The sequence below is a fragment of the Equus quagga genome, chromosome 7 (assembly GCF_021613505.1).
Source record: "Equus quagga isolate Etosha38 chromosome 7, UCLA_HA_Equagga_1.0, whole genome shotgun sequence".
NCBI classification, from domain to species: Eukaryota; Metazoa; Chordata; class Mammalia; order Perissodactyla; family Equidae; genus Equus; species Equus quagga.
In genome coordinates, this window is record NC_060273.1 from 19,012,653 (window position 1) to 19,033,984 (window position 21,332).

A 21,332-nucleotide genomic window follows, 5' to 3' on the forward strand; every position below is an offset into this window, starting at 1 on the left:
AACCTGCCTGTTTATGTAATCTCTGTACACTTAAAAAACCTATGTGTATTTCTGAAAAAGACTTCAGATGCTGTTTGTTCTAATCCATTCATTTTCAGTATAAGGAACTCAAGCATTAAAATGAGTTACGTGGCTAACCATGGTTATATCAGGGTGAGAGAACTAGGAATAGAATTGAAATCTTCTCATTCCCCCAGCTGGTGCTTTTCCAAAACTTGGTGCCATGGCTTTTATCCTTTTGATGCAGAACATTATCTTATACTTTTGCTTTATTTTTCACAATCTAAAGGTGAACTTTAAAGCTGAAAATAATATATTATGGTAATTTTTATAAGGCATTTAATAGGTCTTTATGGCATGAATACAGAAACATATTTAACAGTCCCTAATAGCCACTGTAGTCCTTTAAAGAAATTTAAATTCAGACCACAGGTTATGTTCTATTTTATTTTTTTTCCTCTCTTTTTTTTTTGAGGAAGATTAGCCCTGAGCTAACTACTGCCAATCCTCCTCTTTTTGCTGAGGAAGCCTGGCCCTGACATCCATGCCCATCTTCCTCTACTTTATATGTGGGACGCCTACCACAGCGTGGTGTGCCAAGCAGTGCCATGTCCACACCCGGGATCCGAACTGGCGAACCCCAGGCGGCTGAGATGCGGAATGTGCAAACTTAACCACTGCACCACCGGGCCAGCCCCTATTTTCTATGTTAAATAAACAATTAGAGAACACAACTCCTTATGTAAACAATTAGACACCAACAAGTCTCTCACTACAATATTTTTACCATGATAGTTTGCCTTAGTTTGTTATTTAAATATAAATTTATATATTTAAATTCCTCTTTAGAGAAATTTTACGCAAAAATTATGTGATTTTTCTTATATTTCAGCCTTAATACATCTCTAATTAATAATAGAGCTCAATGACTGGATGGCTTTGTTTGTAATTTTTTGTGTGTGAAAAGCCTTCTATCTCACATCTAAGTATCATAGCTGTTTACTTCTCCTCCGATTCTAGGGCTTAGGAGATAATGTGATGTATCCCGGGAATGCCGTTTCTGTACTTAAAAAAGGGCAGCAATTGTAGCAGTTAGTCATTACCATGGCTTTAGCTCCAGGTTCTGTTTTTAGAAGAAATTGTTAGAAGGAATCTTGAGAGAAACGTAGTGAGGAGGGAAAAGGAGGTTGAGAAATAGGTTAATTATAGAGGGATAATTTAGTATAACCTTTACTTTGAGCATGTAATTGTAGTTCCTAGAAAGCATATAATGGTTGAGGGCTGGAGGGAAGCAACAATACAAATTGGGCTCTTACGGTGCTGAGAATGTTTTAAAGTCAATGTTCCTAGGTATTTTTGTTACTGTGTTAAGAGCTGAAGGGATTTTTATAGGCTTTGTGGATTTAAATGTATTCAGTTCGAGTTTAAATGACACTTAGGTTGTAGAAAACGTCCAACTTCATTCCCCTTTTTGGAAGTTTTTGTATTTACTTATCATGTCTGCAAAGACCATTTTGTTCTGAGACTGGGGATTGTATTTAGCAGTCAGAGTAGCAAATTTTCTCAGTAACCTAGGTGGCATTGTAACCAGACCTGGAATGTTGCATGGCATCTAGGGCATTTAGGTGCTCCCTTACAGTCCTGCCACTAATTTCGGCTTACTATTCTCTTCTCCTTTTTTTTTTTCTTTTTAACTCGTTTTATTAAGCAGACCTAAGTTCTAGACTGGGTGCTGCTTGCTAAGATAAGGAATCATAGAAAAGCTCTCTGACAACTAACTTAGCTCATTTAAAATAGGTGAATTGAACTATTAATTCTTTATTCCTAATGTTAGTTTCTGATACCTGGAACTGTCAAGACGTTGTAGATGATTAGAAAAAAAGAAAAAAGCAAGACTTGGGAACTGGGAGTGAGTTTGAGTCAGATCATCTCCAAGTGTGAAAGGACTGAGCCAAAGCATGGGCAAGTGGAGCTGATGATAGCAGCCGCAGCAAATATCTGTTGAATGCGTTCTGTGTACTAGGCACTGTCCTAAGCTTCCCGCGCCACCCCCCACCCCCCCCTCCCCCAGCCAAGTTCTTTATATGAGTTAAATCTTTTTAAGCTCACAGCACCTCTGAGCTAGGTGGTTTTGTTCCTGCCTTGTAGATTAGGAAACCACGCTTTAGAGAAGTTAATTTTGACCAAGGTCACCCAGTGTAAGTGGTGGAGCCAGTATTCAAAGCCAGACAATCTGGCTTCAGACTCTGAGCTCTTAACCACTGAGGTATGCTTGGGGATTGAGTTGTTGGGAGAAGTGGTGCAGAGCCTGACAGAAGCAAAGGACCCAGCATGCTATGTGCCTGCCACTTGTCTGATGCCTTCATTAACGAATTGAGGCAGTTGTGATAATTGTTTATGGAATCACGGCTCAAGTTTGTTTGTTTTAAAGAAAAAAATATTCAAAATGGAAATCATTTTGCTTCTAGATTTGCCAGAATCCTTTGATTCTGTTGTACAAGATGATCTGCAATGATACCTCACATTTGAATAGTTTGTATAGTTTTTCCAGAAAAGATCTTTTTATACTTTACTTGAGCCTCATAATAGCCCTGAAAGGTAAGCAGTACAGTTTTTTTTTTTCTCTGTTTGAGGAATTAGGAAACTGAGACCCAGAGGGTTTAAATGACAAGGTCGTTCAAGAGTAAAAAAGAAAGAAACAATTGAAGTTAATTTTAATATATTTTATGTAACCCAATATATCCAAAATATTGCTATTTTAACATGTAATCAGTATAAAATATTATTAATGAGATATTTTACCCTTTTTTTAATATTAAATAGTAGAAATCTGGTATGTATTTTATACATATCAATTCTGACTATTCCTGCTGTCAGTAGCCACATGTGGATGGTGGCAACCATTTTGAACAGTGTAGACAAATACTCTTAAAATCTCTGACCCAACTTGGAAAATTCTCTTTTTCATAGTTTGAGTAATATACTGGGTCCCTGGACCAACCACAAAAACCTGCTTTAATGAAATGGAACTCTTACCAGTTTCATTTCCTAGGAGGAGCAGTTAGGAGCTCTTGGCTTCTGTTACTTACATTCCTCCACTCCATTAGTCAGTCTTCTGATGGACAGGCACCTTCAGGTGTCTCCTTCGTGCCGTTCTCTGTAGATGACACAATACTAAATGAGGGTGACCGTTGTTCTGAAGCAGCATGGAGTTGTTTTTCCAAAGGAGTTGCAGAGTAACTTCTTTATGTTGTGAGGCCTGAAAGAGCAACACTGTGTATCTTTGGGTTCAGTAATGTGTTCATGGTTTCTGTGTACAGGAACTTAGTTTCCTTTGGAAGTAAACTGTGGAAGAGACCAGGAAAGTTAATTCTAATACTTCAAAGTATTCACATACCAAGTTCTTTCTAGTAAGACTGTTTTTTTTACTATCAGATTTTAAAAACAGTTTCTCCAGAAATAAATTAAATGTTCAAGTTAGTTGACCGGTCTTTTGTCGTTGTCCTTAGATCAATTTTTTAAAAATTTTGATCCATATAAAGTAGAAGATGGGCCTCCATTACTTAACATATCACTAGTGCTCTAAAACTTGGCAAAGCACTTCATTGCCTTGACTGACTTTCTGGCTCTCTGGGGAAAGATTAATGTTTGCTGTGGCTTCAATATTAGAGTAACTGCCATATAGTTCTTTACCATATCGTTCTATAATGATATAATTCAAAAAATGGTATTCTTGGTAACAATAATTTAATATTACTAAGCAAAATGAATTACCATGCCCCATGGCAGTTAAGAAAAGCTTTATCTTCGTTTAGAAACAAGTCCTGGTTACTCAGTTACTAATTATTCAGTCTTTACTTACCTCCCTGCCTATCCTTGTATCGTTTATCTTTTGGACTCCCATACAATTGGTCCTGATCAAAAAGTTGATTTTTGCTTGTGGTCTCTGTCTATAATCACTTCTTTCTTTTTGAGGCCCTTGAAGTTTGTGGCAGCCCTACTGTCCTCAAGCCCCTTTCCCTGTTGTGTCAGAGACAGTGGAAGTAGAGGCAGGCATGCCAAAGCAGGGCTCATGTCAGTTTAGCTTCTGAACAGAGTAATTTTAATGAACTGTCAGATGTGTCAGAAGCAACAAATATGTTTGAAAATTTTTCCCACTCAGAAATACTTAAAAGTTAAATATGTTTAACTGTAATAACAGCCTAACCTCCAGGAGTTAAATTTATTACTAATTAGGCCAAAGTGGTTGTATGCAGCTTTTCTTCTAGAAAACTTAGTTCATGTTTTATCATTTGAAATAATTTTTGAAGACATTTAAGCACATGCAAAGCTCATTAGATCCATTAAATGTAAAGGTGACAATTATATAAAAATCATTTTAAAACTAAATGATGAGAAAAGTGCAGTTCCATTTTTAAATTGCATACTGTCATACTATGATGTCTTCTCTGCTTTGTGTCTAAAGAAACATTTCAAAAATTTTTTATCACGGACAATGGGGCACATCTCTGGGAAAAGCATGCTTTCTTTGCATATCTTTTCCTATCCGGTTCATCTAATTGGCAAATTCCTTATTTAATAAAAGTGTATGTATCTTATATAGTAGTAATATATGAGCATTTTATCATAACAATCCATTTCTTTCAGTTTCATATTTACATTGTTTTTTGTTTGTTTGTTTTTATTTTAGGCCACTGAACAAAAAATCAAAGGTACGTTGTTTAAAGCTATTTTTTATTCTTTTTTTCATTAAACCAAGGTTGTTGAAATGCATTTTTATTCGCCTCCAGGATGAGAGATAGAAGAGCATGAAAGGAACAGAGGGATGGGGACAGACTTCTTCAGTGACATGACCTTGGAGTCATTCTTTGGGGTTTATGGTTTATCATGGCATATATTACCACTTTTAAAATAGACTGTCTCAAGAACTACCTTAGAACTGTCTCTTAGGATGAACAACACCTCCTAACATACTCCCTTGATTTGAGTCTTTGAGCACATGCACCTTTCCTTCAGTCTTCCATCTAAAAGCCTTCTTGTCTGTGGCTCCCTCTAGGACTTTTACCCCATCCCTTGCTTTATTTCTTGTTCTCTGTATATTATTGTCCCCTGCTCCTTCCTGGAAGCAGACAGTGACTCCACTCTATATTATCACTGAAAATAGTAGATAGCTGACCTTATGATCCTTGTGCCAGGTTGAACAGCTCCCAGTACTTACCAAACAAAAGATTTCAAGGTGTTAAGGAAACAGGAACCTAATCCCTCTCAGATTCCAACTCAGGAATTCTTCACCCTTCCAGGAGTTGACTACCTGGTAATGAAGGTGTACGGCTCTCAGAGGCTGAACTTGTTAGGCCTAATGATTCTGAATTTTAACTTTTAGCTATATCAAAAGTATGGTCCCTGCATTTGATTGATACATGCAGTCAGTACTACCTATTTTTATTTAAGGTCAGCATTGGTTAAGGTAACGTTTATTAGGTGCAATGGTGTAAGAGTGAATAAGTACAGTTGTACCTTATCTTTACTGGAGAAGGAGTGGCAATAGAAGGTCACACCCAAACACAGTATAGTATAATGTGATTGGTTAGAGTGAAAATTGCTCCTCTGGAGCACAGAGGAGCGATAATTAGCTTAACCCAGGGGGTTAAGGAAGACCTCCTTGAGATTATAAATCTTAAAAGATGAAACAGCCAAAGAAAGAATGGGATGGCAGAGGGATCAGCATGATTGAAAGCGCAGAGACAAGAGATGATGTGATGCTATATGCGGTGGTGGTATTCCCAGAACACTGAATACCCAGTGATTGGTCGGCAGATTTGAAGGGTTTTTCTGAAGAAACAGGTAGTGGTCAGGTCAAAGAGGACCTATGCTATATGTACCAAGGAGCTTGGACTTTTGTTTTAGAGGCAGTTAGCCACTGAAGAGTTTAAGCAGAGGAGTGAATGGTTTGTTTTTTTTTTTTCGTTCTTTTTTAAAAGCTGTCAATCACTGTACATGGAAAGTGTTGGCTGAAAGATGGAGCTAAGAGAAGAAAGGCACTCTGGACAGAGGAGGCGGGTGGACAAGAAGAGGGACCATTCAGAGAATGAGCATAGGGGTGTTGGGGGGAAGTGACAGAATATAGGCCTGGAGGTAGAGGGAACCAGAGGGCTTCATGCTGGTTAAAGTGGAGAGCCAGCAAACGTTTTTGCATTTCGAGTTCATGGTCATAAGCTGTGCTTTAGGAACATTTCTTTGTCAGTAGTGTCTAGTCGCACCAATAGAAGCAGGACCAGAGAGGGAAGAGAAAGAAAAGAGAGGGTAGTAAGGATTTGAACTGAGGTCTTGGCAGTAGAGATCGGAGATGGATGATACATGAGTAACGTATAATTGACAGGCTTGGCAACCCATAAGATCAGAAGAGGAATTAAAGGTGATATTGTGGCTTTCAACCTGGAGGTCTAAGAAAGTTACGGAGATGTGGAATGATGTAGGGAGGAACATTGCCACATTAACTTTCCTAAACATCTGCTTTTGTCATACCACTTGCCTATATAGGAATGTTAAGTTGTCCTTTGTTGCTCTGCTTCAAGACCAAACTCTTCTGCTTGGCTTCCAGGGCCCTCTTTAATCTGACCTCCCATGATCTGACCAACCTGTTTCCCATCACTCCTTTTCAGATCATTATCTCTTTCATGTTCATTCCTGTTTCTGTTTCTTTTTTATCCAATTTCTCCTGCAACCAATGCCTTCAGCATTTCTAAACCTCTCAGAGCTCATCTTCTAATGGATTGTTCCAACTGCCATTGATCCCTCCCTTTTCAATTTCTTAGGATGTTATGATTTATCTTAAATTTGGGGCACTTGATTGTATTCTATCTTAGATTTTTGACTGGCTCTTGGATATTTGTTTCTCCAGTACCGTCTTTGAGTACCTAGTGTTTATGTCCTTTCCAAATGTAAATCATTCTTTACATCCATATATAAGATATGAACATATTTGAATCTTGTTTTTAGATTCTCAACAATTCTGAGAATGTTAGGCTGAATATATGAAACTCTCTTCAAAATGCGTTATGTTGTTTTACCATCTGTTTTACTCACTTCATCCTTCTTGTAATGGTAGCTCCCTTCATAATTGGTCATGCTTATTCTGATTCATGAAAATATATGGTTTGTTTTCATGCTGTTTATAATATCTATGGTGTTTATGGTTTTGGGTTCACAGTGATTAGAGATTATAAACTGGAAGGTTGTAGGGTGGGTTTGGCCTACTCAGTTGTTGTTTTTCACTAAACTTTTTATTTTGGAATAATTTATGATTTACAGAAAAGTTGAAAAGATAGCACAGAGAGTTTCCCATATACACCTTGCCCAGTTTCCCCATTATTAACATCTTATAGTTCTGTGGTACATTTGTCAGAACTAAGAAACTAAACTCCAGACTTTGTTTAGATTTCACCATTTCTTCCAGTAACTTCTTTCTGTTCTAGGATCCAGCGCAAGATACACAATGCATTTAGTTGTCACATCTCCCCAATTTCCTCTGGTCTCCACACAGTGTTTTTATTATTATCCTTTAAATTTTTAATTCATTGCCAACATTTAAAAATCAGGAGAATACACTTAATCCAGAATTGCAGTTTTTTCAGTCAATGTCATTTTTTGTCTTTTTGTATTACAGAGTCTTTATAAAGCCCAAGTTTAGTCACATGTGGCTATCGAGTACTTGAAATGTGGCTAATGGGACTAAAGAATTGAATTTTTAATTTTATTGGACTACATCACGGTAGAGCCTTCTTGACTGTTAAGAATCAAGATTTTAGTGCTCAGACTGAGCGTCACTATTTAGCCTGTAGCACACCCTATAGAATTTTGCCTTAAAGAGCTTGAGTGACATAATGAAATTCTTGGAAGTTTTATTCTTACCTTCTGACTTGAACTTTGAAAAACTGTAAGGAGCATGAACATTTGAATGTTTAAATATTTGAAATGACTTTTAAAAATATGTATATTGTGAGTGTCTCCTTGAGACAGTAGGGCAGTGAAGTGCTGAAAAATTTATGGTGAGGTATAGGAATAGATGGATAAATTTGAAGATGCCCTATGGCCTGTGTAATGTAAGGGCAGGGAAGAGTTAATGTCTCCTCTTCAGAATGTCCGTGGGAACTTGATTAAGAATAAAGGTCATCTTTTAAAAAGAGGTTTTCAGCTCTGGCACTAGCTTGTTTTGGAGGCATGCTGATTGTATGTTCCTTGCAAAAGAATAAGCACTGTTAATTTTTGACAGCTAGTATCTGTCTTACCATGCCAGTGCTTTTCTTCAGGTGATTTCATAAGCAAGCTATATTTCAGAGAATAACAAACCCCACAGCTCCAAAAGGAGGTGAGGGGAGCCTGGGGATGGAAGCAGGAGTAGAGAAGAATGAACAGAGATTTTTTTTGTTTTCTGGTGATCACACAGGGAAGCATACTTTATTACTGCTGTTCTCTTTTAAAAACCTATGAAAATTGAATCAGGGACCGGCCCCATGGCCAAGAGGTTAAGTTCGCGAGCTCTGCTTCGGTGGCCCAGGGTTTTGCCAGTTTGGATCCTCGGCACAGACATGGCACCGCTCATCAAGCCATGCTGAGGCAGCGTCCCACATAGCACAAGCAGAAGGACCTACAACTAGAATATACAACTCTGTACTGTGGGGCTTTGGGGAGGAGAAGAAGGAGAAGAAAAAAAAAGAAAAAGATTGGCAACAGTTGTTAGCTCAGGTGCCAATCTTTAAAAGAAAAAAAATTAGGCTGGCATTGATTTTAAAAAGAAAAAGAAAATTGAATCAACAATTAAAACACATTTTTGTTCCTGTTGCAATTGGAAACCATTATTCTTATTCAATTCTAGCCTTAGTATTTGGTTTTTTTTGGTTGTTTTTGTGTGTGTGTTTTTATTTTGGATGAGGAAGATTGGCCCTGAGCTAACATCTCTTGCCAGTCTTCCTCTTTTTGCTTGAGGAAGATTGTCACTGAGCTAACATCTGTGCCAGTCCTCCTCTGTTTTGTATGTGGGACTCTTCCACAGCGTGTGTAGGTCCATGGTTAGGATCCAAACCATGAACCCCAGGCCACCAAAGCGGAGCGTGCGAACTTAACCGCTATGCCACTGGGCTGGCCCCTACTATTTGTTTTTTTAATCAAACACATTTCATTGCTTAAATCCATTGATCTTGGGAGTGATCAAAATATTTAAGAGCTATTAAGTCAGCCTCATGTCAGATCATCTTAGAGACATATGATAGCTAACTTTGAGCACTTGCTATGTGCCGTGCACTGTGCTTTATGTTTACTTCACTTAATCAAGGAAAGTATTGTAAACATTTAATCACCAGTAACTAATGGGCACCAACAAATTCAGAACACGTACTGGAGCAGGGTCCTAAAAGCTTAATGTGCTAAGAGTAACCCTTCAGCTATTGAATTTTGGGAAATGTGTGGGACCCAGGGGAGGGGCTAGGGTGGCAGGTTGGGAACTCTGAGACCTCATGCAGTGGATATTTAAAAATTAATGTGGGAGTAGGGCTCTGTCAGTGTGTGCTAGCATAATATAAGTCTGCATCTAGTCACTTTAGCAGCCCTGTGAAAGACAGATAGTATTACCACCATTTCCGGGTTAAACTGAGGCTCAGGAAAGTTAAGTCACTTGCTTATTGGTTATGTAGCTGATGAATGCTTGAGCCAGGATTTGACTACTAACTTTACTGGGCTCTACTGGTCCTTTTTCTTTGAAAATAGCTCTGTAGTTACATGGAAGACAAAATAGAAAGCCTTATACCATTGCCCATGCTTTAATAATAATCAATGAGTGAACTAAAACAATACATCTTTTAAAAATGTTTCTGAAATATCTTTTAACAGATTTTATAGTTTTCCCTTTTGATTGAGCACGAAGAAATAAGTGAAAAATTGTGTCACCAGCATAATTTTGTGAATCAGGGAGGATTTGACAACTTTGCGGTGTGTTGGTTGGCTTTTCAGGAGTATTGGAGAAAGCTCTTAAATTGGTTATTACACCTTTTAGTGTTGATGGAAAAGAATAGGTGTTTTGACGACCAAGCAAGAAGCTGATTCTAAAAACTTTCTCTAAGCTTCAGACCTCTATGCAATGAAAACTGATCCTTTTATGGAGCCAAACCTGACTGCTAATTAAATTTGAAATGTCTTGCTTCAACTCTTTAAGGGAGGTGTAAAGAGATTTTTGATGAAAAACCCACATAGTTTCCGTTTGTGCATTCTTCAAAAGGGTGGAGAAGGCACCTTCTGAAGGGCTTGGGCCCTGGTGAAGTCCCTTTCCAGTGTGCTTATTGACCGATAAATAGGATAAAGTTACAGGACACAATTTAACACTTGGAATACTGCTGAGATGGCTCAGTTTGAGTCAAAGGAAGAAAAGTGTTTAATTTGTCCCCCTGTCATTAATAAATCACTTCTTAGTTTTTCTCTTAAAAATCAGTGCCAATATCAGCCATGTTTCATGATCTCATGAGATCATCTTGGGAAACAAAGATACGTGAAAAGTAATTGTGCAGTAATCTATTATGTGAAACTTAGAATCCATAAAGTGCCATTGTTTTCTTCATTTAACATTCATGAAATATTTATTGTGCGCCAACCCTGTTTTCATGCACTGTTGTGGTCCCTCTTGTGCATGGAAAAAACAAACCCCAAGTCGTTGTCTCCACTGCACTTCCATTCTCATCTTTGTTTTAGTTTAGTAAAGGTAAGTATATTTACCTGTGATCTCAGTGTACCACTCCATTTTCTCCATAAGGTCTTAAGTTTCTCAATCACAAAGCCTCCTATGATAATGAAATTCAGTAACTTTGGTGGTTTAACAAAGGAGTGCTGTACTGCATAGATTTTCAGAGGGGAAAACTGATGCCAGCTAGATTGTGATTTGAACACATTCCCTAACGTTTTTCACATAATGAGACATGTAGAAAATGATATGTTCTATTATCTCTATTAATGGTATTTCTCACAGCTGAAGATGACAGTCCCAGAGTCTGGTCACCCAGACTGAGGTGTTCTTCCCCTCAGCAAACCTCTAACCTATTTCTGTCACACAGATTGGAAAGTTGTGCTATTGGAACTGGGGCTCAGTTCAGTGTTTTTCTCCACAGTACATGTAGTAGAAACATGGCTTTTGTGTTATAGGCAGATGTTAAGTAAGATTGGGAAGACTAGGTTTGATTCCAAATGTGCCGTGATAGTAGTTTTGCTTTAAGAGGTTTTGAAGGCAAATGTGTGCTGAAGGACACATGTGTCCACACGTGGGTTGAAGGAGAAGCAGAGGTTCTTACTGGTTTAGAATTTACTCTGATGAATGTGTTTCTTCCTGTGGAAGATGTTTTTGAGCCGTGTAACAAATAAGATTCGTAGCCCTGCACTAACAAAAGAGGGGAAAATAGCCTTCTCATTGCATGGGAAATATTCAAATTATTACTTTTAGGTATATCAAAGTCACCATTTTTCTTTTCCTCCTGTTGAGAAAAGAAAATGGTTTATATAGATTTATACATGTTAATCTAGATTTATGTTATGAAGAATGCTAAAGACCCCTTTTTGCTTTAAGAACCATCTTATTTCTAGCAAATGTACATGTGCTTGCTTATAAATACTAATAAATTAGTAAAATAAGTAGAAATGAAAGCTTTTGTAACTTGAGATGTCTGTGATGAAACTAGAGTAGGAGAAAATAGACAGGAAATAGGAGAAAAGCAGAGATTAGTGCAGTTAGCAAAGTAAACTATTGTTGAAAACTAGATTCAGGGACTAAGGAGCCCATAGTTGTTGGAGGCTTGTGGGAGCATCCTGAGCCCTGAGATTCTACCTTGGCAACAACTAGGTCTTCAGTTTCAAAGAAAACAAATCAGGGGCCGGCCCAGTGGCGTAGTGATTGGGATCCTGCGCTCTCCTTCGGTGGCTCAGGGTTCTCTGGTTCGGGTCCCAGGCGTGGACCTGCGCACCACTTATCAAGCCATGCTTTGGCAGGCATCCCACATAGAAAATGGAGGAAGATGGGCACAGATGTTATCTTGGGGCTAATATTCCTCAAAAAAGAGAAAGAAAGAAAAATCAAGGATCTTCTGATTTAAGTTTGGAGTAGAAACAGGGTGGATTAGTCAGAATAGCTTTATCAATTATAACCAGGTAAGAGAAGACTCCAGATTAGGAGAAAACACAGTATATATCATAATTTGCACTTTTACATTCTTTTAGTTCTAATAAAAGTAGTAGCTGTGCCTCAGATTGCGTACTGAGAGCTCCCTTTCAGTGCTGTAGCCTTAGCGAAAATGTGCCTGATAAAGCTGCTTAAAGGCAGCATTTGGCCAGAAGCAAAAAAGCAGTGAGTCATCTACTAAAGATAACCCTGGAATTTTAGCACAAACACAGCACAGTGGTTAGAAGTCCAGGCTTCTGAGTCAGATAGACTTGGACTTGAACATTGCCTTTGTAGTTCTCACTTCTGTGACCTTGGGCAAGTTCCTTAACCTCTAAGCCTCGGTTTGACTCTGTTGAAAGGAGATAATCCAGGGTGCTTAATGTTGTGGGAATGAAATGATTTGGAACATAAATCATGGGACCTGGAGGGTAGTAAATGCTGAGTATGTAATAGATATGTTATTATTATAGATACTAGTTAGAAATTTTTGATTTGCAGCTTTCAAAGTGACTAAGCTATAATTAATCATTCCCTTATTTTTGGAGAGTTTAATTTTATTCTTATAAGTAAGATGATAATTTTTACTAGAAGGAAAGTTGGTTTAGAGGTAAGATTTGGTTTTGAATTTCAGCCCTGCTTTTTACTAGATGTTTCATCAGGAGCAGCCTTCTTCTGAGCCTTAGCTGCCTCATCTGTAAAATGGAAATAATGTTTCAGATTTATAGAATCATGATGAGGATAAAGAGATATCAGAAATATTGCCTGGCATCCAGCTGATACTTGGTAAATTTTAGTTTCCACCACTATGGTTGTGCAGTATCTTAGCAACATTTCAGCCCCTTGAAACAACATACTAGCAGTTTCCCCAGTCGTTTCAGAGTTCCTCCTCACCCAGACGATGATTTGCTTTTTCCTCTCATTAAAGGAGAACCCAGCCCAGCATGGGTGAATCACAGTGCAGTGTCTTTGCCATGGTGTGAAGAATATGTCCTGCAACCTGACAAAGGGATATAGCATCTTTATAAATTTGGCAGGCCAAAATTGATATTTTATTGCTTTGATTTATATTTATTTATTGGCAAAACGGAATATCATATGTTTAATTACTTGTACTTTTTTCCTCTTATGGATTACCCATTTGTCTCTTGGGCTTAGAGGTTTTGTTATCAATTTACATGAGTTCTTTATATAGTAAGCTCATTAGCATTCCATCTAATGTTTTTGATGCAAATATTTCCAACATTATAGACTACATCGTATGTTTGAAGTCATTCTGAGGATAAGATACCAGGCAGAAATATCTAAATTTTGCCCAGTACCACACCCCATAGGGGATATACACACAGAAGATGGCAAATATATATTCAGAAGAAGGAAAGCAAAATTAAATAACATTTATATTCTTAGCTTGAACTCTGGTCCTAAACTGTAGTGACTCTGTTGAATGCTTTCCTATGTTAGGTTTAGCAGCCAACCAAACAGTACCGGTTTTCGCTTGGTTAGGGAAAATTGGAGTGGGAGGGGAGAGAATGGGTCCCTTTAACTTGTTCCAGAGGACAGAGATTTTCCAGTTTGCCTTTTAATTTGGAATAAACACAGGCACGGACACACACACGCATGCACACGCTCTTGAAAAAATAATATATACTTCATAATTTTACTTGGTGAAACTTAAACAATTTTTTACTTGTTGATTTCTTGACTCACTTTTATGTTGAGAAAACTTGCCATTTATCCAGGTTTTGAAAAATTTTCGCATATGTTTTCTAAAAGCTTTAAAAAACATTAGCATTTTATAGTATTACTGTTTAATTTATTTGAACTTTATGTATTTGGGACCTTTTTGGAATTTAAGAAAATCAACTGACCATCTTTCATTTCTTAAATAATCTGTACTTTCAGAGATTTATGGCAATTTCTTTATTGTATAACTTTTGGTATCCTCAAATTTTTTTTTTTTTTTTTTACATTTCAGTGTGTTTGGGACTTTTTTTGCTGTTCTTGTTACTAAGTTCTAATTGTTAGGCACAGTCATGTGCCACATACGATGTTTCAGTTGCTGTGTATACGACAGTGGCCCCTTAGAATCAGTACCACCTAGTCTAGATGTATAGTAGGCTATATAACCATCTAGGTTTGTAAGTACACTCTGATGTTCGCACAATGACAGAATCGCCGAACGACACATTGCTCAGAATGTATCCCCATTGTTAAAGTGACACATGGCTATGTTATTTTTTTTGAGTCACAGATGGAAGTCCAAAGCTCTCTAGATGTTGCTACTGTATCTACTAGAAGTTTTCCAAATTTACTCACACATGAGAACCACATGCAATACTTGTTTTTAAAAATGCAAAATACAGGTTCTGATTTAGTAAATCTGTAAGGCTAAAAAATCTTTTTTTTTTTTTAACAAGTGCCCCATAGGAGTTCTAATTAAACAAATTTGGGGATCACTTCTAGAATTGTAAGTTATGAAAGAGACTTAAGGGCAATCTCACTTTTTTTTTTTTTTTGCTGAGGAAGTTTCTCCCTGTCCTAACGTCTGTTGCCAACTGCCCCCACCCCTCCCCCAGCATGAGAAAGATTAGCCCTGAGCTAACAGTTGTGCCAGACTTTCTCTATTTTGTATGTGGGTGGCCGCCACAGCATGGCTGATGAGTGGTATAGATCCGCACCTGGGATCCGAACCCAGGCCACCAAATTGAGCACGCTGAACTTAACCACTACACCACAGGGCCAGCTCCTGACTTGTTTTTCTTTTGAAGTGTGTGCCTCTGCCTGAAAAATGTATCTTTCGGCTCCCACTTTTCTGAATTTCACATATTTGGACAAGTTTTAATGGGCAGATCTTGGAAATAACCATATTGTGAATATTATGTGGGTATCCTCCAGCTCTTGAAGAAGAGCTGTACTTTAGAAAGGATATCCCTTGCCCAGGTATTTTGCTGAAGAGCAGAATTTCTCAGTAGGGTGGTTTCATCCTGAATTTAGTTGAAGCAGCTCAGGGAAATAACTTATTCAGTGCCCTAAACCTAGAGAATTGTATCGAGACAAAGCAGTTACATTTCTCTCTGTGTTGGTCATTTAAGGTGGGAGGGATTTGGGTAAGAAGATAGAGTTCCTTGAGGGAGTAGTCAGGTGCCTCCTTAAGACCCAGGAGAAAGTATGCTTCCCATTTCTCTAGGATTTGTGAAGGGAATTAAAACTAAATTCAATTTAATATTTATTTTAACTTCGATATCTAGTTTTGAACTGATTGTTTATGATATCTTGCTGTTTGGTATCTTAAGATCTTTTTAACAGAAATACTAAGATTTGCTTTTGCCTGTATAAAATATACATGCGGTTTATTGTGTTTCATGTTAGTTTTTAAGTCTTATTCTTTTAAGTTTTCATAAACAGCCATTTAGTTCAACCTACTTGCTAAGGATTAGCAGAAGTTGATGGATTGGTAAGCATTTAGATATTTTCCAGGTTTACTAGTGGCACTTAAAATTGCAGCCATTTATCCACAACAACAATTCTAGCACTGCATCTGTGTGTATCAACTTAAAGGCCAGACTTCCCCCCCGTGCTCTTCAGCATTCCAGAACTCACTCAAGTTAGCACAGGACAGGGAATGTATATTATACAGAGGAAGTATATTATGAATCATCCAGTATGCTTATTAATGATTAAGAAGACGATTTTTATCGTAGTACGTTTCACCATGTTTTAAATAAATTTGATTTATAAGCTCATTTTAATTGACTAGAACAGCTCTTTGCATTGTTCAACCAGCCGGCTTCTTCTTTCCCCTCCTGGTCCTCATAAAATATAGGGAGATGGAATTTAAGTTATTGGGCCTCAAATACAGGGGAACTTGGCAATAGCAGTAAGATGACACTGTGCCTTTCCTCCATTTTCCACTGAAAGCTGTGGAGTGGGAGAAGCAACAGAAGTTAGAAACACCTTTCTTTGGAATTTCTCGATGTAGAGAATTTTGTAATCTACTTTGAAGTTTTCATCAGGTTTGTGCCTTTTGAAAATCTGTGTCCCAATGTGATAATGCTGCTGTTCTTCATCAGGAAAGTGGGAAGAATTGATTTCATCCATACTTGTTTGCTCTTCCTCTGATCATGAGGCAGATTCTTTAAACTGAGTATTATTGAAAGCTACCTTGTTATTTTAGCACAGCAGCTAGAATAATTGATTTGAGAATTCAGGTTTAAAGAGATTATAATTACATGTTAGAAACATTAACAGTAGAGAAGAAAGATAAATCTTATATGTGATTTTGCCTGATAAACAGTAACTCTTAAGAGCATAAAATAATTCCCTTTAATAAAGATTTTAAAGAACGTTTATCTATAGATGACATTATTTTTTTTAGATGACACTTATTTTGAAAGATTATTTTAACTATTGTAAGGATTTTTTTAAGCATCAAGCATTTAAAGTTAAACCTAATTATTTGATAGGTAGAAATTTTACCTTTTAATTTTTGAAAACACAGCTTCCTGGCTTGTTACTGAATTGCTTTAGTACATTTTTATCCTATTGATTATGCCTAATCTCATTTTCATACCTTCTCGAGGTAGGAAAATTTTTCTTAAAAAAAAAATAAAAGATGAATTCTTAGGAGAATCCTGTATTGTTGCTTTTATGTGAGAATAACATTTTCTAACTGAGACGGTTTCATTGGTACATGCCATCTTGTCTTCAAAGAGCTTAATTTGATGGTTTGGTTTTTCCTATGTAATGATACATGTTAAGATTAGAAATCGTAATTCTAGGTGAATTTAAATCTTGCTGAAAGAAGTCTTTAAAAAGCACTCTATATTCTATAGATGCTTATTAAGTAATCTTTTTAGCTGGTAATTTTAACTATTTCAGTCCTTTTAAGAATTCAAATACAATTCTATATGTGGTTTTTATTTTGTGGAGATCAGTTTAACACTTAGTTCTGTTAAAGTGAAATCATGTCTTAAAATGACTTTTTGTATACTATGCTTATTATTTATGCCAGTATTTTTAGAAGATTTATAATGCAGCCACTATGAAAACTGTTATGCAAAGCTTAAATTGTAGGCTTTGAAAGGATAAGAATAAAGGAAGGGCTTGAGGTATTAAGGCATGGTAATTGATGTTTGGGGGGAGTTTGGTAGTAATCCAAGGTGGTGGATGGCTGGTTCATATTTAAACTGTTGTTTCTATTAAGCTTGTAGATAGCCAAAAAGAAGTTTATTTATTTACTATTTCCTGAAATAAATTTATTAAAATGACATTTTAAAAAGTTATTTTAAAGATTTAAAGATGTATTAATTTTAAATAATTTTAATTATTAATAAAAATAAATAAAATTTGTTCTTACAAATTTAGAACTTGGTGTATTTAGAACTTTGGATATTAAACTATCTATTGGTTTTTTACTTGAATGTGAGACAGTTGCTATGGTACTTTTTTTTCAATTAATAGGCAATTTTTTAGAACAGTTTTAGGTTTACAGAATAATAGGATGTTTTTACATAAGAAATATCAGAAAACGCAAAAATTAGCAAAAGTTAGTAATTTAATTGTTATATTTCATTCTTTCACAAAGTGAGAAGCCTTGATTTGGAGCATAATTTAGGAAAATGGTTGGTTTAAATTCTTTGAATGAGTTATTTTTCCATTCTTAAAAATTAAAAAATTTGTTTATTTCTGGGCCACTTCAGATTTTGCTTATCTCCTTTAAACTGCAAAAGACAAGCTGGGTCATAGTATCACAAAAAAAGTAAAAATAAAATTTATAGTTGGTAGGTATATTTTATACTAGCTGAATGAAACTCCTTCAAAATATGTTTCTGAAATTAGAAACAATATAGTGTTACGGCCAATTAGGGTATCTTTCCACATTAATGATCATATTGACTAAACCTGTCTTGTTCTCTGGATGCTGGCTTAAGATTTTTTTGTAGAGCAGATATTTGTAACCACTGAGTAATTCAGCGGCTTACAAACCAGGTACCATCATCATCCTTACTCTTTCTACTTTTCTTGATCACTCTTTCTCCCTCTTCTTTACCACTTCTTGATTATCCCACCTCTTGAATGTCAGTATTCCACAATGTTTCATCCTCAATATCATTCTGTATTGTTCTTTGGATTCAATCATCTCATGTATGCTAACAATTCTTAAGTTGTTCATTCAACCAGTAGTTCTCGAGCATTTACTGTTCTTGGTGCCGGCCATGCCAGTGACAAAGGGAAGGATAAATAAGAAACCACTTAAAGAGCACATACCGTGTGAGGAGTGCATGCGAGTTCTGTGCGAGTGGAGGGGAAGTTGGTGTCATCAAATGCTTCTAAGATTAGCTGAATCTGGAAGGGGGAGAGGGTTAGTTGTTTCCTAGGAAAGATGGACAGAAAGATTTGTAAGAAAGATATCAAGGCATTTTAGGCAAAAGAAGTATCATGAAAGAGTATGATACCTTTTGGAGAATTGCAGATATTTGGTGTGGAAGAGAAGGAAATGTATGTGGACGTAGTAGGATATGAATCTGGAGAAGTGGGAGATAGGGGCCATGCTAGGTATTTAAGATTAATTCTGAAGCACTTTAATGATCTAGATACCTTGAGGCAGAGAGATGGTAGACTTGGGGAGGGAGAAAATGACGAAGGGCTCAAGACTTAAGCCAAGGAGGCAATTAGGAAGTTTTTGCAAGAGTAAATTGATGGGGGCCTAAATCTCAGCAGTGGCATTGGAGATAAAAGGGTACGTTTGAATTATCTCAAGGGGATAATTAGTTAGACCTGTTGACTGACTAGATCTAAAGGGATAGGGAGAATTGAGGAAGATATTCCTGCTTGAGTAACTAAATAGAGAGTAAGGCTGTTTACTAAAATAAGTGACTTCTCCTCTCCTACCCTTCTGGCCGGTTTGACTTATTCTTGCCTTTGTTTCTCTTCTGCTGTCTGCTACTTAAACCTATTCTGTAGATCTTCCCATTCCACAGCTCTCATGACTTCTTTTTCCACCTGTATGCTGAATCCTAAATCCATATTTTTAGTTCAAACTTTTACTGAACTCCAGAACTGTATTGTCAGTTGCATTCTCCACATGGATATCCTATAGCAATGGTTTTCAAAGTTTGTCTCAGAACCGCTGAGAGGCTGCTTGAAACTTTCATCAGAGCCACAGGGTCAAAACTATTTTCATAGTAATAAGAAGACTTTATTTGTCCTGTTCACTCTTGTTCTCTCAGGAGTATATAGTGGGGTTTTCTAGAGGCTCCATAATGTGAATAGCACAGCAAATTGGATGCAGAAGCAGATGTGAGAATCCACCTGCCTTCTGTCAAGCCAGATATTAAAGAGATCTGCAAAAATGTAAAGCAATGCATGCTTCTCACTAACTTTTTGTTTTGGAAAAGAGTTATTTTTCAAAAATACATACATTTATTTTAATATGTGAAGGATTTATTTTTTAAATGAATTAATAAATACTTTAAAATTTTCTGTGTTTAAATTTCTAATATGGTAAATATCTATAGATGTAACCCATGTAAACAAAAGATCTTTAATGTTCTCAGTAATTTTTGAAAGTGTAAAGGGGTCTTGAAACCAAAAAAGTTGGAGAATTGCTGCCCTACAGTAACAACAAACCCAACATCAAAAACTAAACTCATTCTCTCTCATACTTCCCAAACTTAATTTTTGTCTTCTGTTTTGTATCTTGGTGAATGGTACCACCATCTGCCTAGACTCCAGGCCAGAAACCTGGGGTCGTCTTTATTCCTCCTTTTATTAGCGAGATGGTAATAATCATCGCTAACATTTATTGAGGACTAATCCTGTGCTAGATACTATGCTTAGTTCTTTACATTCATTATCTTGTTAAAGCCTCACACCAACCCTGCACTTGTAGGTCTTAATACTTACTCCTGTTTTACAGATGAGGAAACAGAGGTACAGAGTGGTTTAAGCACCTTGCCCACGGTCATACAGGTAGTAAGTTAGAGAGCCAAGATTAGAATTCAGCCAGTCTTTTGAATCTGTACTTCTTTTTCCTGGAACACTTTATATAAGATTGGTATTATATATTTCTTGAGGATTTTGTATACACACTCCTTATAAAGTCATCTGGGCCCAGTGCTTTTCAGAGAGGTAAATCTTGGAGGACCTTTTCAGTGTCTTCTGCTATTATGCTATAGGATCTTCTCCTCCATGAGCTCAATTTGGTAAAGTATATTTTGCAGAGAAGAGGCTGGAAAACTACAGCCTGCAGGCCAACTCTGGCCAACTGCCTATCTTCATATATGAAGTTTGGTTGGAACACAGTCACATCCATTCACTTAGTTGTTGTCTGTGGCTGTTTTTTGTGCTACAGTGGCAGAGTTGAATAGTTGCAACAGAGACTATGGCCTGCAAAGCCTAAAATGTTTACTATCTGGCCCATTACGGAAGTGGTTTGCCATCTCATGTTATAGGACATTGTTCAATTCATCTGCGTTTTCTGATTTATTGGTATAAATTATACATAATATTTTCTTGTCTTTCAGAATCTCTACATTTGAAGTTAAGTTTTTTTTAATTCCCAGTACTATTTATGTTTCTTCTTTTCCCCCCCCATTGTTTGGTGTTACTAAAATTTTGTCCTGATTTATTGGTAACGGAATTATATTGGTCTTCCATCTTAGGCTGTGCTTTACGACAATTTAAATAACATTAGACTTAGAGATATTTGTTTCTTAAAAGTATGCTAGTTAAAAAAAAAACAACTATGGTAGTATTGATGAATGAAACTATCTGATCCTGATGAGTGATTTCATAAATTTCTCCTAAGCTGATTAATGTATTTATATTCCCTGCCTCTTTGGGGGTCAATGTTAAATCGTTCCCTCCTCCAGCTTTTCACATTATTGATGGAGTTGAGTCTAAAGAAATATCTTAATTTCAGAAAGTCATCTCTTGTTTTTTTCCATTTTCATTTTTTAAAATTAGGTTAACTAGTAGTTTTTTTCATTAAACTATGCCTTGGATTTATTGGTTCACTTTTAAAGTCATTGATTTCTACTTTTATCTTACTAATTCCTTCTCCTTATTTTTTTTTAACTTGAGTTGGATGCTTTATATTCTTTCTTGTTTGTTGAAAATCATCAAGACTGTGAATGTT

At 36.7% G+C, this 21,332-nt stretch overlaps 1 protein-coding gene across 7 annotated transcripts in view; it reads left to right on the plus strand.

Annotated features, from left to right (window-relative positions):
• Positions 1-21,332, plus strand: part of TNRC6A (trinucleotide repeat containing adaptor 6A) — a 101,185-nt gene that overhangs the window by 24,565 nt on the left and 55,288 nt on the right. For 6 of the 7 annotated variants that reach the window (XR_006889304.1, XM_046665722.1, XM_046665723.1 and 3 more), the window contains one exon: positions 4,691-4,712. The exons of the other annotated variant lie outside the window; for it this stretch is intronic. Coding sequence is in view for 4 of the 6 variants with exons in the window: in XM_046665722.1 (XP_046521678.1) it covers positions 4,691-4,712 (22 nt within the window). In the remaining 2 variants the exon portion in view is untranslated. The remainder of the gene's footprint in view (positions 1-4,690; positions 4,713-21,332) is intronic. 7 annotated transcript variants of the gene reach the window in all.